This window comes from Sabethes cyaneus, chromosome 2 (assembly GCF_943734655.1).
Source record: "Sabethes cyaneus chromosome 2, idSabCyanKW18_F2, whole genome shotgun sequence".
NCBI lineage: Eukaryota > Metazoa > Arthropoda > Insecta > Diptera > Culicidae > Sabethes > Sabethes cyaneus.
The window spans coordinates 180,613,001-180,631,210 of NC_071354.1; the positions used below are offsets into that span (position 1 = coordinate 180,613,001).

At 43.0% G+C, this 18,210-nt stretch overlaps 2 protein-coding genes across 2 annotated transcripts; one reads left to right on the plus strand and one right to left on the minus strand.

Moving 5' to 3' along the window:
* Positions 1–3,473: 3,473 nt before the first annotated feature.
* LOC128734541 (COP9 signalosome complex subunit 3) lies at positions 3,474–6,724 on the minus strand. The gene is made up of 7 exons (XM_053828791.1): positions 6,332–6,724; positions 6,118–6,272; positions 5,959–6,049; positions 5,161–5,891; positions 4,903–5,085; positions 4,399–4,478; positions 3,474–4,334 (listed from the first exon to the last, which is right to left on the minus strand). Exons 1-7 carry the CDS (start codon positions 6,384–6,386, stop codon positions 4,319–4,321), a joined length of 1,311 nt encoding a protein of 436 aa, XP_053684766.1. The 5' UTR covers positions 6,387–6,724; the 3' UTR covers positions 3,474–4,318.
* Positions 6,725–11,322: 4,598 nt separating this feature from the next.
* LOC128735249 (zinc finger protein 569) lies at positions 11,323–14,109 on the plus strand. Its single transcript, XM_053829744.1, has 5 exons — positions 11,323–11,586; positions 11,647–12,856; positions 12,913–13,337; positions 13,396–13,503; positions 13,558–14,109. Exons 1-5 carry the CDS (start codon positions 11,569–11,571, stop codon positions 13,924–13,926), a joined length of 2,130 nt encoding a protein of 709 aa, XP_053685719.1. The 5' UTR covers positions 11,323–11,568; the 3' UTR covers positions 13,927–14,109.
* Positions 14,110–18,210: the final 4,101 nt, after the last annotated feature.

Consider the following 18,210-nt stretch of genomic DNA (forward strand, 5'->3'; position numbering starts at 1 on the left):
GCGCGGCTGAAGCAGCCAGACGTCGTCGCAAACTACGCGCATTCACTCGAAGCTGTGCTGCCGGAAGAGGACGGGGTGGACGAAGCCCCTCTCGAGGACTGTTCGAACACTATCAAAACAGCCATCAGCAGTGTAGCGGAGACCTCCATCAGGTATGTGGCCCGGAATCAGCGGAACGATTGGTTTGACGTTGAATGTAGGAGGGTGATGGATGAAGAGAACACTGCGCGGGCGGCCTAGATGCACACTGCCACACGTCAGAACGTGGAAAGACACAAACAGAAGAATATGCAGCGAAACCCAATTCTCGGGAGAAAAAGCGCTACCTGGAAGAGCAGGAATATGCAGAGTTGGAGCGGCTGCATCGTTCTCAGGAAACGCGAAAGTTCTACCAGAAACTGAACGGATCCCACAAAGGCTTTGCGCCGCGAGCCGAAATGTGTCGGAATAAAACTGGCAGTATTCTGATGGACGATCGTGAAGTGACCGATAGGTGGAAGCAGCACCTGACGAACACCTGAAAGGTGCCCAGGCGGAGAACCATGGCGGCGGGGAAAGGGATTTCGACGGTGCAACAAACGAAGAAGAGGTGCCAGCCCCAACGATAGGCGAAGTTAAGAAGGCCATCATGCTGCTAAAGAACACCAAGTCAGCTGGAAAAGATTCGGATTTCGGGTGGATTGTCAAGTTCATTCTAATTACACAGAGGGCTTCGCCAAGGTGATGATCTTTCATGCCTGCTGTTCAACATAGCGCTACAAGGTATTATGAACCGAGCGGATATCAACACGCGGGGCGCGATATTCAACAAATCTAGTCAATTCGTCTGCTTTGCCGACATGGACATGGATATTATCAGCAGAACATCTATGGCGGTGGCTGAACAGTACACCAGACTAAAGCGCGAAGCAGAAAAGATTGGGTTAAAGATAAATACGTCTAAAACAAAGTACACGCTGGCCAGCGGAACCGAGGCCGAACGACACCGCTTGGGCAGTAGTATATTGATCGACGGCGATGAGTTTGAGGTAGTCGATGAATTTGTCTACCTTGGCTCACTGGTAACGGCGGACAATGATACCAGCCGTGAGATTCGGAGGCGTATTATCAGCGGAAGTCGTGCTTACTATGGGCTCCACAAGCAATTGCGGTCGAGCAGACTAAGTCCCCGTACAAAGTGCATCCTGTACAAGACGCTTATTAGACCGGTTGTTCTCTACGGGCATGAAACATGGACAATGCTCGAGGAGGACCTGCGAGTGCTCGGAGTCTTCGAACGACGAGTGCTAAGAACGATCTTCGGCGGCGTACAGGAGAACGGAGTATGGAGGCGGAGGATGAACCATGAACTCGCACAGCTCTATGGCGAACCCAGTATCCAGAAGGTGGCTAAAGCTGGACGTATACGATGGGTAGGGCATGTTGCAAGCATGCCGGACAACTACCCTGCAAAGATGGTGTTCGCCTCAAATCCGGTAGGAACAAGACGACCAGGAGCGCAGCGAGCAAGATGGTTAGACCAGGTGGAGCGAGATCTGGCGGATAGTACTTGGTGTTCGAGGGCTTGGAGAGCGGTAGCCATCAACCGAGTTACATGGAGAAACTTTGTTCAACAGGCTTTGTCTTAGGACGGCAAGCCACCTAAGTAAGTATGTAAGTGCTCCAATATGATGCGGAGCGTTGTTATATGGTCTCCACATGATCGACCAGCACGGAATCCAGCTTGCTGCCGCCGTAGAATAGCGTTGATCTTCTCCTGGATCCGGTTAAGGATCATTTTACAGAGTACTTTGAGAGTAATACAGAGCAACGGGATGCCACACCAGTTTCCATTCATTCCATTCAGTTAGGTCTCCTTTTTTAGGGGCTTTGACCAATATGCCCAGCATCCAGTCCACCAGTTGGCGGCGGCGGTTTCCCCCTGTTCGACTAGGGAGTTAGTGCAGGCTCTCTTGTCCCGCCTACAAGCACGTTTAACAGCCCTCTCCAGTTCGGCGTTCTTCCTCCAAGTTTCATCCAGGATCCACTCTCTCCGTCCACTGCGCGCTTTGTCGAGGCTTTCATCACTGGTTGTGATAAAGGCGTTCTTAATGCCGGTCCATTGCTCTTTGACGGTTCCACCAGGTGGCAACTCCGAGGCTCCGGATTCAAGTTGTTCGACAAAGGCCCTTTTCACCTCAGAATTCTCCAATCGGCGGACGTCGTAACGCTAACCAACTCCCGTCGTTGGGTTGAACACGTGCGATGCGCAAACGTATTTCAGCGATAACAAGATGATGGTCGGATGCGATATAAGCGCTGCGTTTGTTGCGTACATCAAGAAGGCTCCTTCGCCATTTTCGGCTGATGCAGATGTGGTCGATTTGGTTTTCGGTTCGGCCGTCGCGGGAAGCCCACGTGACTTCATGTACTGGTCTATGCGGAAAGAGCGATCTACCAATGACCATGTTGTTATTACCATAGAATTCTGTAAACAGCTCTCCGTTTTCGCTCATCTCTCCTAGGCCATGGCGTCCCATGACGCGTTCAAGGTCCGCGTTGTTTGAGCCAATCTTCGCGTTGAAGTCGCCCATGTGAATTTGGATGTCCCCCTTCGGGATTTTCTCAACCACGCTGTTCAGCTGGCTGTAAAAGCTCTCTTTCTCCTGCAGGTCGGCAGCATCTGTTGGCGCATAGCACTGGATAGCTGTAAGGTTTCTAACCCGTGTTCTGAATCTGGCAACGATTATTCGCTCGTTTATCGGTTCTCACTTCATCAGGGTCGCATGTGCCCCTGGGCTCAGTAGAAATCCAACTCCTCTTTTTCGAGTAGCTCCTTTTCACCTCGCATGCCAGAGTAGAGCAAGACTTGCCCGGGTGGTGCCTTGTGTTCGTCAGTACCCGGCCAGCGGACCTCTCTCAGCCCCAGGATTTCAAGCTTCAAGCGGCTAGCTTCCCTTGCAAGTTGAGCCAGCTTGCTCTGCTGGGCAAGGGTCTGTATATTCCATGTTCCGATTCGTGGCCGTGTTTTCATGCTAAAGGCGTTGCCAATAATCCAGATATTTCTTCTTTTATTTTCATTAGCTTTTTTGTGTTCCGGTACAGTAGGCTGAAAGCTGAAGTTACCCTCAAGTTCCAAATTTTCACTCTAGAAGTCCTTTGGACACCCTCTTTATTGTCTCTTTCGTCTCTTATTAGTTATCTTTAGATATCGCTGGACTAAATCTGTTTTTTGACGTAGGACTACGTCTTACGACAAGGTTTTTGTTCAAAAGAAGAATGATTGTTTAAGTATTCTCGAGGTTTGTTCCTAATTCACGGCATTTGGTTGTTTGTATATGAACCCATCAGTCCACAACCAATCGGTAGTGGTCCCGTTTTAATGAGAATTAGTCAATACAGGTTTAACAATTTGTCGTAGGAATTAGTACTGACTGTCGAATAATTCAACAATAAACAACAGATAACAGATTTAAAATACAACCTTTGCAAGATGTTCCAAGATTTTATTGAGAGAATTCTTCGAAAAAAAAAACTCTTATTTCGATTGCGCATTCCTAATTCTTTTTTTTTCTTCACTAAACTCAGGAACAAACTTCTTAACCGCTCGCACTCTACTTTTTCCCTCACATACTTTGCGCTTTATATTCTCTGCATTCTATTTCTCAGATCAAGCATCAATCAACGACTCGATCCGTACCTATTCGAAGTGCCCACTGCAAAGACTGGCTCGTTTTTTCTTACTTTCTTCACATCGAACTGCAACTTCTGCTTGTTTCCCTAGTGACGTTCGAAAAACTAGATTTAATAAACTCACACGGCTTGTTTTACTTGTTTTGTTTTCATTTTGTAACAAAGCTTTCGTTTAACATTTTATTTTTCACATTGAAGCTCATTCTGCTCGGGGATCCAGATTCCAACAGTAGTGCATTGTATTAGTGTTTCATGCTAGTTATTTTTTTGTTTTGTTTTGTTTTGTGAGCGCCCGGCCGGTGTCTATTGTTCAACGAGCGAGCGTCAAGCTTGTTTTTAGTTTAATAATTTCACAACAGCAACAACCGAATATTTTGTTTTAAACGATGGCTCGCCGTGTATTGTAATCAAAAAAAAGTTAGCTTTTTCTGCTAAATGAATGTTCGTATGTGTTTGTGTGTGAGTGATTGCTGCTTTCTAAATTGTAATATGGTCTGCACTGCAGGTTACACTGCAGATCGAGGGATCCGATATATTTTTAGCGTTCTGATGGTTGTAGTTTTGTCGGTCTTTGCTTTAAACTACGTATCTACTGTTAGCTTGCGGTGTTGTCAGTCGATTGGGTTGATTCCACCCGCTGGTTGCATTATTCGGCAGGATCACTGAAATTATCGTGTAATCAATTAGGCCTCGTACCCTTTGCCAAAGTTGAACTATTTAATTTACCCTGAAAAAGCCTTCGAATGTTGGCCATGCTGTCCACTAAGAATGTCGTCTTCCTGATTGCCCATCGATTTCTTAATGTACTGTAAAAAGAAATAGGAAGATAGCGAGGTTATGAATAACGACAGTTCAGCCGGTGGAAGCATAGCTGTCCCATGTTACATGTGGTCATTTTTGATATTTTGTTGTCTAACGTTGCAATTCGAAATAAATTTTTAAAATATGAATTGAAAACATGGTGTTTATACTGAAAAAACTCAAAAAATTTGCATATTTGTGTCACTGCATATATCATTTCATATAAAAGGTTTTCAAGCTCTATACAAAATTGATTTTAAACATTTTCTCCAAGAGGGACATACAGTAACATCAAAACTAAATAATTTTAGAAAAAATAGTCTCAACTATAAGTGCCACTTTCACATTTTCGTGTTTTGTAACATGGAACAGATACGCCTCTAGTGGCAGAGTTCACGATGATAACCACTAGTATTGCTAGATACGAACCACTGGATTGAGCATTATATCCTCTTCCATTTTGAGAATCTGCTTATTAAGGTCCATTACACGACTGATTTCATGCTGCACCTTATTGAACATATCCGGGCTGTCGTACTTCTCCGGGTCGTCCTTAAACACGACCATACCATCTTTCTGGTTGATCGAGGCAAAAATTTCTCCCGATTTAATCTGAAAGCAAAGAATTGTTGTAGCAATTACGATTACTATAATTTGATGACAGTTGGGAGAGGACTCGTAACTCACCATATTTAGGATGTACTTTTCTGCTTCGGCCGGTCCCGATAGCTGCACTCGGCTCGCAACATCTGCCAGCGACAGCGTTAGAAAGGTTTTCGTGAGACGTTGGATGTTCTTCTTGTACAACGAAGAAACGACCTGTTTAACCAAGCCCATGTTGGTATCACGAATGAACGAGTCCCGGTATTTGTTTACGATCAGCCGCACTTCGTCACTGTTGGAACTGTTGTACGCGCTGGAGAGGTCATGATAGGCATGACTCAAAGGTTTCATAAACCGCGAGATGACTTGGGAAGAATATTTCGGGATAGCAACGACCTTCCCGTGCAATATCAGGGAAACGAGGATGTACTTTTTGTATGATTCCAGCATTATGTGTGACATGGCCAACGCCGGCGTTGAAACCGCTACCTCAAAAAAGTACAGTGCCCGTTCGTAGTTTTTAACAGCAGTGTACAACATTCCACCGTAGTAGTAATACAGCAGGAAGTACTTGGTATCGTGGTTGCTATCATCGGTATTGGCGATAGCTGTGATGTCCATATCCAGGAAACGCAACGCCGGACTGAACACTTTTGCGCACAAACACAGCTGGCACAAATCGGCGTGGACGGGGGTGAGCTGAGTGTCAAATAATCTGATTTTTTCCACTGCCAACGCAAGCACCTGAATGCCCTGGATCGTATATTGTTTATTTTTTACCAAGGCTGAAGTAAATTGGTGGCAGAGCTCAAAATCTGTTATGGAAAGAAACCCCTTTAACTTCGAACATTCTCAACAATTGCAAGCAGGATATAAACTTACATGGTTGTGTAGCGAATCTGACTTGTTCTCCGTTGCACAGCGTGATGAACTCTCTCACAACCCGAAGCACGTTTTCTGCATCGTCGTGATTCTGAAAAAGAAAATAAAGCAACTTACAATCGTGCCAGTGCCAGTGTCGGTGAAAGTGAAATCACTCACATTAGGTTCGCTAAATTTGATCACCAGCACAAAGAGCACACCCAGCGAATGCTGCTGAATGTCAAGCGTCTCCAATACGTTATCTAATATGTTCCCGTTTTTCGCCAACAGTTCTGTCGATTCCAGTAGGTATTCCACCAGTTCCCGGTAGCTTCCTGCAAATAAAACTCAATTTTAAGCCGCACCTTTGAAAATTTAAATTTCCACAACTCACCGGCACTGCTCATAGTGCGGACATGATTCACGTAGTGCTCTAGCGGTGATGCCATTTTCAGGCAGCGATTGCAAGCAGATCCGAAGGCTATTCCCTCGTAGCAAGTCTAAAGTTTCTTTCTTTTCCGCGACACAAGGCCACCGCTTCCAAGGTAGAGGCAGCGCAACAACAAAAGGGCTTTTTCGTCCCAAATGTGTCGAATGTTGAGCACGCGAAGTAAGAAGAATTTAGGTGTCGACTTTCTTTAGCATAGCTTGTTTTGGCAATAAATGTGCACAGTTCGAAGCTGCGTACGGCGATCCCACAAAGCACGCAAGCTATTTTTATGCTTACCAGCAATGGTAAAACCACCAATAATGTTGTTTTTTACTGGCGTTATATTCACTATCGCGGTGACTGCGGCTAGAATTGACGAGACGAAAAGTGACAATCGGTAAACGCGAAAAATCCGCGACCGCGAGCAATTCTGTCGGAGTACAAACGAACGTCATCGGAAGAGCTGCCAGATTTTATGCAAATGGTATGTACCCTAAAATAAGTTTATCTATAAAATGGTTGGATTTACCCAACACGCAAAACAATTCACACGTCCTTTCCACGTGAAAAATCCCGTAATTTCTCTACAGGGATTTACGCCTGGATTTACGTGACTTTTAGTTAAACATTATTGGCAAATACAATAACATCTATCTGATTTTCACGTAAATGCACGCATACTAATGCAAATTCCATTGAATTCACGTAAATAGTACGGGAAACAAGGGTCGGTCACTCGGCACAGCCGTTTTTATGTTAGCCGATTTGAAACGAGCCGAACTGTGCCGCTGCCGATGCTGTACCGAAAGTGCCGAACTGCAAGATTTGTCAAATTCGTTATAATCTGATGGATCTGGCAACCGTGTGAGATGATTTTGACAACTGGCAGTGCTCCCATTTCATATGTAAAATTGAACCGGAGGTGTGCCGCTTGATATCTCTGGAGTGCCGCGGTACAATGTGCTGAGTGTCCGACCCCTTGCGGATAACATTTAAATATTCGCCATCATTACAAACCATTTCGCCGAATACCATTTTGCGGAACACCAGTTCTCAGTTGACCATAACGCTGAATATAGAGTTTCGCAGAATACCATTTCGCGAAAAACCTTACGCGGGATGTACCATTTCACGGAAAATCTTTTCGTAGAAAGTACCATTTCGCAGGAGTGACCCAACTGGAGAAAAGTAATAGAGGTCGGTAGATCTACACTCTTAAATGATTCTACTTGTAAATTGGTCGGATTTAGTTAAAGTTAGGTTGAAACTACTCAAAATGCCCTTAAAGTGTGCAAACTCAGATTTTGAGTAGTTTTTCAACCAAAAAATTGGTAGTAGGAACTTAAAATTGCGTTATTTGTCATAGAGAATAATTCAATTATCGGTAGCAAGTAGCCAAAATTGGTTGAAATTTTTACCCAAAGTTTGAGTTTGTACACTTTAAGGGCATTTTGAGTAGTTTCAACCTAGCTTTAACTAAATCCGACCTATTTACAGGTAGAATCATTTAAGAGTGTAGGAAAATAAATAAACCTACACGGTAAAAAATCGTCACGTTTATTTCAAGTGTTTTTGCATTTGCTTTAATTTGTCTCGCCGCACTGCAAATTGAAGTGATTTAGCATTGATTTTCAAGAGATTTTTATTTTTTAACAAAGAGATCTTCCGTTGAAAAGTATTTAATGGAACACACCATCTACATGACTGTTTTCATCCATTGAAATTGAATTTTGTTTTGCAATTCGTAAATGTCAAAGGGCGAAACAAAAGTGCAACTTATAGTAGTCAGCAGAAAGACGTAAAACCAGCAGATTAAACCATGTTTTCCTTCGAAATCACTGATATTCTGGAGCGTGAGTAGAGTGAATTTATCTCTGTAGTCTAAATTATTAAATTAAATGTTTTTAGTATACGGAATTAATCCGATGGAGACGAACATGAATCCCGCAGTGGCGTTCAACAATATTTAGCCATCCCAGTAGAAACTGAAATCAAACTGCAACCCATCAATTATCGGTGATCATGAATAACATGTTAATATCATTCATTATGGTAAATTATATTACACATTATATAATATAATATAATATAATATAATAAATTAGCTTGTCGAACAAATTAAGTTTTATCATGCATTTTTTTTTCAATTCATTTGACACTCCAAAATTCAAAACATTAGCACAGTCGAAATTGAAGTGATTTTCTGTTGGTTTCATCGTACTTTGTATTGACTCATTTTCAATAGATTTTCATTTCGAATTACAATGTTTGGCAAGTAGTGCTAATTCAAAGGTAAATCACTTCACTTTAACGTGATATTTTTTTACCGTGTAGATAGAGGTGATCTCTACGAGGGGGCCACCCGCAGTGGCCGGCGCTTCCGACGGCAGGTCGCCGGCAGCACTCGCGGCCTGTGGCCGTCTCGCGCTGAATTATCTAATGTTACCATTGATAGTATTTGGTGGTCTTGTTATTGATTAATGTTTTATGAAAGAGTCTAAAATTTCTCGAGTTCGATTAGTTTTTGAGTTACGCAAAAATTTCTGTTTTATTTGTATGAGAGTCCTTATCTCCCTACCACAGGAGTGAGGGGTCTCAAACCTTCATTAAAAATATTCCTGCCTCCAAAACCCCCCACATGCCAAATTTGGTTCCATTTGCTTGCTTAGTTCTCGAGTTATGAGGAAATTTGTATTTCATTTGTATAGGAGTCCCCCCCTCCTAAAGTGGGGCGGGGTATCAATTCACCATAGAAAAAAATGTAGAGTTTAGTTCCATTTGCTTGAATAGTTCTCAAGTTATGCAGAAATTTGTGTTTCATTTGTATGGGAGCCCCCCCTCTTAGTGAGGGAGGGGTCTCTAACCATCATAAGAACCTTCCTTGGCCCCAAAAACCCCTATATGCAAATTTTCACGCTGATCGGTTCAGTGGTTTTCGATTTTATACGGAACATAGAGCAGTCAGAAATCCGTTTTATAGGCATAGATTTGTATGGGAGCCCCCCCCCTCTTAGTGGGGGGAGGGATCTCTAACCATCGTAAGAACCTTTTCTGGCACCAAAAGCGTGAGTTCTGCCGCTAGGCAGAATAGAAAGGAACTACCTCGAGAAGGTGGAGTTTCCTTAGGGATAGAAACAGTTTTAAGCAAGTACCCAAGGAACATTTTTGTTGTATAGTAGCTTATCAAGGGCTTGTTTCATTGGTTTTAGTTACACAATTGTTAGACAAGCTACTCTTAAACAAAAATGTTTGTTGGGTAAGAAGTACCACTGTTTTTAATAAAACGGGGGAGCCCGATTTGGCCCGTCTGGTCAGTAGTGCGATTAAAAACGTTGTTTGTCTGCTCCGAAAGAAAAGTGTCCGGAAAAGCCGGGCGACTCACGGTTTAGTAGTTTTCGATTCTATAAGGAACATAGAGCAGATAGAAATACATTTTTATAGGCATAGATTTGTACAGTATAATCAATATTGTGTTGTTTGTAAGTCTGTACGTAATAGAACAAAACAAATGTTATCTAAGCAAAGAATAAGAGCATAAACATAGAAAACTTACACGTGCTTACACTGTCAATAATACATGATTTACCTTTGCGCACAACTATATAAAGCTGGAAAACGAAATATTTTCTCGTGAAGCACAATATATTACAAAACAACCGTCCCAAAACGTATCTATTATCTATTATCACTTTTTTTTCTGCATCTACTGTTTGCACCTAGGACAGGACATGACACGTTATATCGCAAAAGAGCCAATTTGCTGTCAAAAAAGAGGCAGCTTCCTGATTAGCTGATTTCATGCGTGCACCTGCAGAAACAAAAATTCACAAGGGAAGCGCAAAAGTGTTGCTGGAAACCACAGCAAACCATGAAACAATCAAGTTTTTCACGTTACTATAGTAAAACCAATCCCGCTTTTTACGCGCTATAATGTCGGACGCTATCCAGCTTTTTACAACCCATAATGGCGGACGTGTTCGTAATATTTGAACAGCATTTTTGACATTTCCCAAATACATCGCACGTTTGCTTTCCGCGCGTTCACGGTAAAACTACAGGAATGTACGGAAAGAAAACGTGCGATGTACTAGGGAAATGTCAAAAATGCTGCTCAAATATTACGAACGCCGTCCGCCATTATGGCTCGTAAAAAGCCGGATAAATTGCGTTCGTAATATGCGAACAATCTTTTTGACAACTCTGCATACATCAAAACTGGGCACTCTTCTCCTGTACGGCAGTGTTGCTCTTTCTATCGTTTACGCAAAAGAAGGAGAGCAATAGTTTTGTTTACATTTCGCACATTTTTGCCCTCCTTCTTTGGCGTAAACGAAAGAAAGAGCACGGTAGTGTTGCAAGCGAAGAGTGACAGATTTGATGTATGCAGAGTTGTCAAAAAGATTGTTCGCATATTACGAACACAATTTATAGCGTCCGCCATTATAGCGCGTAAAAAGCAGTTCCTTGTATTTTGCGTTTTTGATGCAATCTGCAATGTAACGTAAGTTAAAGAAACTCCCACCTCCTGCTGCGTTACGTATTATTTAAGTGCGACCTTACTGTTGAAACGAAAAACTCCGACAAAACAGTGTGTCCGGAATATCAGATGTGTCCGGATTTATTCTAGCTGCAAAAAAATTTGCGTTTATAATCTCTGTGCAAATTTGACGAATTTCCATAAAATGCCGATACCATTGATTTGTTGCAGATTTGTTTTTAAATTTCTGTAGATTTGCAAAAATTTCCTTAAAATGGATTTAGTTTTTAGCCGCGATATTAGCAAATTATTTCTCAGCCAATGCGTTTTTATAATTCCGATTTCGAGCAGTTTCATTTCAGTTTTCCAGTTGTTTTCAACATTTTGCTGGCATCTCTTCAATGTTGCTGATTCAATTTTACTTTTGGTGCTTATCAACCTGTTTTTTCGTGACCGACCGACCAGATATGTCAGCCAGATCCGATAGGTATTAAAGTTTGGTGTTTCTGTTCCGGGCAATTATTGTTTTCGTATCACTGGTTATAAATCTTGCATTGCTTAGCTAAGATCTAAAGTCTGTGTAATGTTGTCCTTGTGTACCATGTCAAAATGTTAGTTTCCTGTGGGCTGTCCACAAACGGCTGAAGTTGGCAAGGCATTGCAATGAGCTCCAAAACCGAGTGATCGTTGTTTTGGCTTGTATCAAGAAGTGGTCAAGCAAACAATGGAATCCGGAGTTGCTGTACGTACGACTAGGCTTTTTATAAAATATTGCTTATCATTTTTTTTTTTATTCAAAAAGGCTTTCGACCCAAACGACCTTATCAGTTACTCTCCAGAAGAGTCGGAAGATGAGGGCGAACCACCACCTGATCCAACTGTGGGTTCAAAAGATTCGCAGCAGGCGGCATCCGCTTCATCCCTTTCAGGTATACCACAAGCAACAGTGAGCTCTGCAGATCTGGCGGCAATTTCCGGTGAAGAAATTCAACTGATAGTGCCGGCAACTTCCTCTCGCTCTTCTGGTCAAGTGTCCGTTAAATTGCGAAGCCCTCTGCAAGGAGCATGCTTCAAATGTAAATTCTGTCCGACTTTCACCCATACGGCCGAAGATTTCATTAAACACTTTATTATGCATTTTGGTCGGAATAGAATATCCTACAAGCAAATGTCCCGTGAGGAAGTGCAAGCCCTCCCAAATGCAAATGAAAAGTTTGTATGTGGAGTTTGTGGCAAATGCTTCGAAGTTCGAAATGACGTACGAGATCACATGATTCGGGACCATGGTTTTGTGGAGGCGAAAACAAACGAAACAACTGAAGCTTCCAAGCCGAATCCTTTATCTAGTATTGCTGTAAAACGAAAGTTGGAGGATGACTTTGTTGATTCGCAAAAGCTTGCCATTAGCGACAGTTCGTGTTCTTCGGATAACGGTTCTGTAAAAGTTGCTGCACAAACAGGGCAGGTTTGCGCTGTTCAGTCGATAGCTCCCAAGTCGACAATATCGGTCGCAAGTACGTCATCGACGGTAATTTCCTCATCTTCAGCAGTCTGTGATAATGAAACACCAAAACCCTGTAACGTTCAACAGCAACAGCATGGACAAAATCAGCAGACATCAATTTCTATTGTTTCGAAGGGAAATGATCTTTCCGAAGATGCTGAGTTAAATGAGTTCCTCGGGCCGATGACACTGAAAACGCTCAAGCTTAAACTATTGGCTGGGTTAAAGTTGAAGTGCCCGCAGAAAGGCTGTGTCTACAAGTTCGAAACTCGTGCCAAACGGGATATTCACATCAAGTGTCATAATATCGAACCTGGTTTGATTGGCCCAGGAGGGCCGACTCCGGGCGCAGTTGGAAAAGAAGAAAAAAAGGACAATTTTAAGTGTTATCAATGTGGAATAGAATTTTCACGGTGGCGCGAATGTTCACAGCATCTTTGGAAACAACATCAGGTGGATACTAACATGCTCAAGTGTCCTATTTGTGACATGCGGTTCGATTTTGCAGGTAAGTTTAGAAATATTAAAAACTTTGTTTCAGTGTAGTATTGATTTTCCTTCTAGTGAAAGTGTATCGCCATCTTCAAACGCATCGTCCGGTGAAGGCGTTCGGGTGTTCGTCATGTAGTAAATCTTTTGCCACTAAATCTCAACTGCTTGTTCATGAAAATATTCACAAGAAGCAGCAACTGCAACGCCAGAAGCAAAAGCCAGCTGCTTCCGGAGGGGTAGATGCAGGGCCGGCTTTAGCTGGAGAAAACGCAGAGCAAGATGTTGATGCTGAAGACGAAGATGACGAGGCAATCGGTGCCGAAGGGAAACCAGCAGATAAATTACCATGGTATGCCGAAAGAAAGTGCGATATCTGCGGGCACATGTTTAGCACCTCGAAAGTATTATCGAAACACATCAAAACCGTTCATCACAAGATAAAACCTTTTATATGCAGTGTTTGCGGTTATAAATCGGCTCGAAAGGTCACTCTAACGGTAACTTGATCAATTCAAATTTATTACGACTTTATTATTTGTTGAACCCACTCCGTAGATACATATGCGTCAGCATTCAGGACAGAAACCTTTGGAATGTAAAGAATGTCCGTTTCGAACAGCGGATCCTAGTGCTCTCAAATACCACGAAAAGCGCCACAGCAAGGTAAAATTGATATTTTAAAAGGAAAATTAATACTCAAATATCTTTTTCTTGTAGGATAAGTGGTATGAATGCAAGTTTTGCGGCTTGCTTACCATACAGGCCAGTGCACTGAAGACCCACATACGACTGAATCATCCAAAGGAGTACGAAACGATCAAGTGCGATATGTGCAATTTTAGTTCGGTGAATGTAGAACTGTTGACCCGACACAAGAGCGATCATAAGGCAGGGCTGATCAGAAGCGAAGATTCGCATGATTCGGTTTCTTCCAAGCGTTCCAAGAACGCTCCGGAAAGTTCGTCAGACTGTTTTCTCCCGATCGAAAGTACGGATTCGGTTGTTCACGATGCTGGTGGCTTTACAATACCGGCTGTGATTAATGCCCCCGTGGCTCACTCGGAGGAAACACAGTTTCCCACATGAGCGTTTGATATTGGCTTCGCTTTTTGCATGCTATGTTAGCCCAAACCATACGGACATTTTGTCAGTGGATATAATAGTTCACTTCAAAAGTGAATAGGGCCTTTCGTTTTTATTTATTGATTAGTTTTTAGTGCAAAACCAATTTTCTGTAGGTTGTACGAAACGGTGGAAATTCCATTAACACAGAATTAACACAGCTTACTGTAGGATTATTTGCACGATTTTGTTAAACCTAGTTTGATGAAGTCCGCAACTCAATATCCTTTCGACATTTTCGAAAAAAAATGAAGCATCCCTCGTATTCATCCGTTTTCACTAGAAGTCTCGAAAGGATCAGTTGGTTGAACTAAAAATTGCATCGGACCGCACATATTGAGCAGGTTAAGCACCGTTTTGATCGATGATTGGCACTTCTCAGCAATATCAGTGGCGGCGTCAGTGAATTGCCACGCTGTCAGAAGAGGGTGAACTAGTCGTAGCACCTCTTGAGGCCTGTTGGAGTACCGTTATAAGAGTCATTAACAGCGTAGCAGTGAACCGTGTGGAATTGAATCGACGTAACGACAAGGAATGTCAGCAGATATTAAAAAAGACGTTTGTTAGAATATGCAACGATATAAATAGAAATGTGTGAAATGGGGAGCGTTACCGTAAAATACAGCTCTGGCGCTCTCAAGCCTCTACCTAGCACTTCCTCGAAGATCTAAGTCAAACGATGACAATCGATGGCCCTGCCTGGAAATGTATCATGGAGCTAAGCTAGGAGGTGCGAATCTAAGCCTCTGAGGGGCAGCTCAAATAACGTCTGTCTCGGAGCAGGCGGCTGAATATGAAACGCTATATTCCGCAAGTTACACCTGAGACGGTATACCTTATTTACCACAAAAAACCAAGATGGAAATACGGAACGGATATATAGCAACGGAGGTAGCAAACCCGACTCTTCCAAAAGAAGTAGCGCCTCCAGGAGACGGAGAAATGCGAAGAAATTGTGCGACTTTATCGTCAACAACCGTCATGTTTACTATGGACTCCACAAGTAAAAAACCAAGACAAAATGTTAACGCTACATTCCGCCTAATCGAGGACGACTGACTTGTTAGACCAGTGTTGTATCTAAAGGGCAACTGGGAGGCCACGAGCATTTGCAATCGAATAATCTGAGCATCCATATACTGGTTATCCTCTGGGTATAAGACATGGACTTTATTCGAAGAGCACCTGCGGACATACGAAGTTTCCGAACGGTACGGCAGCGTTCAACATAGATCTAGATATTCAAATTACTAACCAGCGCCTTCACGCGATCATACACGGAGTGTTCTATCTTTAAGATTGACTAGCTGAGGTGCTTTACATTGGTTCTGGGCGACGGGTTATCCACTCGGCCTAGTTGGCAGATAAGGGGCCTAATACATATTATTTTAAGTATTGGTTTCATTCCAGCTCATCAAATCCCTACTGTACAGTGGTAACAATGGTCGTAAGTTTTTTTTAATAATGTACATGCATATTAGATGGATTTGATGATGAATATAGGACGGTGATGGACGAGGAGAACGCTGCTCGGGCGACCAAGATGCGCAGTGCCACACGTCAGAATGTGGAAAGACGCAAAGAGAAGAAGATGTAGCAAAACGAAATCTTTCGAGATGAAGAAGCGCTACCTGAAAGAGCAGCAGTATGCGCAGTTGAAGCGGCTGCATCGTTCTCAGAAACCGCGAAAGTTCTGCCAGGCGCTGAACGGATCCCACAAAGGCTTTGTGCTGCGGAATAAAAATGGCAATATTTTGTCGGCCGATCGTGAGGTGATCGAAAACTGAAAGCAGCCTTCGATGAACATCTAAATGGCGATGGGAAAACCAATTTCAACAGTGCGGCAAACAAAGAAGAGCTGCAGGCATGCAGCTAAAGAGCAATGAATTGACTGGGGAAGATAACATCGGAGCGCAGTTTACTAAAATGGGATTAGAAAAGCCGGCCACTTGTCTATACCGGCTAATTATTAGGATTTGGGAGATAGAACAGCTACCGGAGGAGTGGAAAGATGTGGTTCTCTGCCCGATTCATCAAGAAGGGTGGTAAGTTGGTTTGCAAGAACTATCGTGAGATCACTGTTCTCTTTGTCCCCTACAAAGTGCTGTCACAAATTATTTGCCGCCGTCTATCAACAATTATGAACAGATTTGTGGGAATTTATCAAGCCGAATTTTGAAGTTTTTGGTGCGTCTTAGTGGAAGTTCTTAGTTAATCGTGAAATTAATAGTGGAATTAAATCGGAAAGTTTTCTTTTCTTTAATTTCAAGCCGGTTTCGTTAAAGAATGGTCAACAATGGACCAACTATTTACACTGCGGCAGATTCTCCAAAAAGGCCAGGAATAGAGAGTTCCCACGCATCATATATTTGTTGACGTCAGAGCCGCATATTATACTATCGACCGAAAAGAGCATGAAAAATCGTGGACGAGAACAGTTTCCCTAGGAAGCTCATCAAACAGATTCAATCTACAATGGACGGTACACAGTGCTGTGTTCGGATTTCGGGTGGATTGTCGAGTTCATCCAAATGACAGAGGTCTTCGTCAAGCTGATGCCGTGACTCCAGCAGAAGTTGTCCTTATGGACTTCATAAGCCATTGTGGTCGAACAGACTAGGCCTCCGTACAAAGTGCCCCTGTATAAGACGCTTATTAGACCGATTGTTCTCTACGGCATGAAAAATGGACAATGCTCGAAGAGGACCTGCGAGTGCTCGGAGTTTTCGAAAAACGAGTGCTAAGGACGATATTCGGCGACGTACAGGAGAACGGAGTCTATAGGCGGAGGATGAACCATGAACTCGCACAGCTTTATGGCGAAGCCAGTATTCAAAAGATAGCTAAAGATGGACGGATACGACGGGTAGGGCATGTTGCAAGAATGCCGGACAACTACCCTGCAAATATGGTATTCGCATCAAATCCAGTAGGAACATGCCGACCAAGGGCACAGCGACCGAGATGGTTAGATTGAGTAGAACGAGATATGGCGGAGAGTACGCAGTGTCCAAGGAATTGGAGAGCGGTAGGCCACAAGCGTGTAAATTGGTGAAACTTTGTTCACCACGTTTTATTATACGATGGTAAGGCAACTAAGTAAGTAAGGATATTTGATGTATTTATGGAAACTCAAATGACGCAATTATATTTAATTCAAAGGTGAGGTTGTTCTATTTTTGTCCATATATCCTTATATATAAATTTATTATGTGCATTTAATGATAAATTCAAATTTATTCTTATATTCATATAATCTGACTCAATATTATTCATACGTTTTATTTCGGTACTTTATATTTTCGTATATGATTGGATATATGAACACCTGTGAAGATTGTGTGACTTTTTGCGCATCCTCTTAATTTAGGTGTTACTAACGTACCCATTTTCACAACCGTAAGGACATGGCCAGGTGTATAGTGTACTTACAGGCACACTGTATCAGCCACCCATGATAGGATAGGTCGTCTATGCTACGTTATGCAATGGTTCACAACACTATTTGATATCTTCATCTAGAACTGCAGTGAATGACAGCGTGCGGTTTCTTATGAGTTAAATGTCAAATTACATCGCCTAGTTAGCTTCGATGTACGATGCTGGTCTAACAAGGTAGTCGTCGTATGGTTGAGCGGTGTTGCTAGCTAGAGTCAATAGGACCGTTGCACTAGCCCCGTAATTGTCCTGTACTCTAATAACCGGCTGCGAAGTTTGTCGATAAAGGAAGGTCAAGTCTTAAAGACGTTTATATGCAAGGCTTCGCTTTTTTCAAGTGCCAAATTAACGCTGATAAATGCGTCTCCATTGTACTTAGTCTTGGGTTACTCGTCACCAATTCGTTGAGCGTCTCGCCACCCGCAAGTCGGTCTCAACCTCGTCGAGCCGTCTAGCATGTTCGGCCTCTCTATTTCTAGTGACGGCGTGGTTATTGAAGAAAACATTTCACTCATAGTCGTCTGGTATTCTTGCGATGTGGCCGGCCTCTCAATAGCCCGTCTTTTGCCAGGTTTATAATGAGAATCTCACTAAGTAATAGCTCCAGCTCATACGCCGGCGTCACTCTCCCTTACCGGCGCCAGTCTCCACTGCCGGCGCTATAGTCCATCCCCTGCATCAATCCTCTGCGCGATTCGAAAGGACTCGAGAATGTCCCCGAAACGCGCACGTAGCACATCACTCACTCCAGGGTAGCCTTGATCAGCCGCGTCTGTTTGTCCGAAAAACCGTGCTCGTGCATTATCTGCC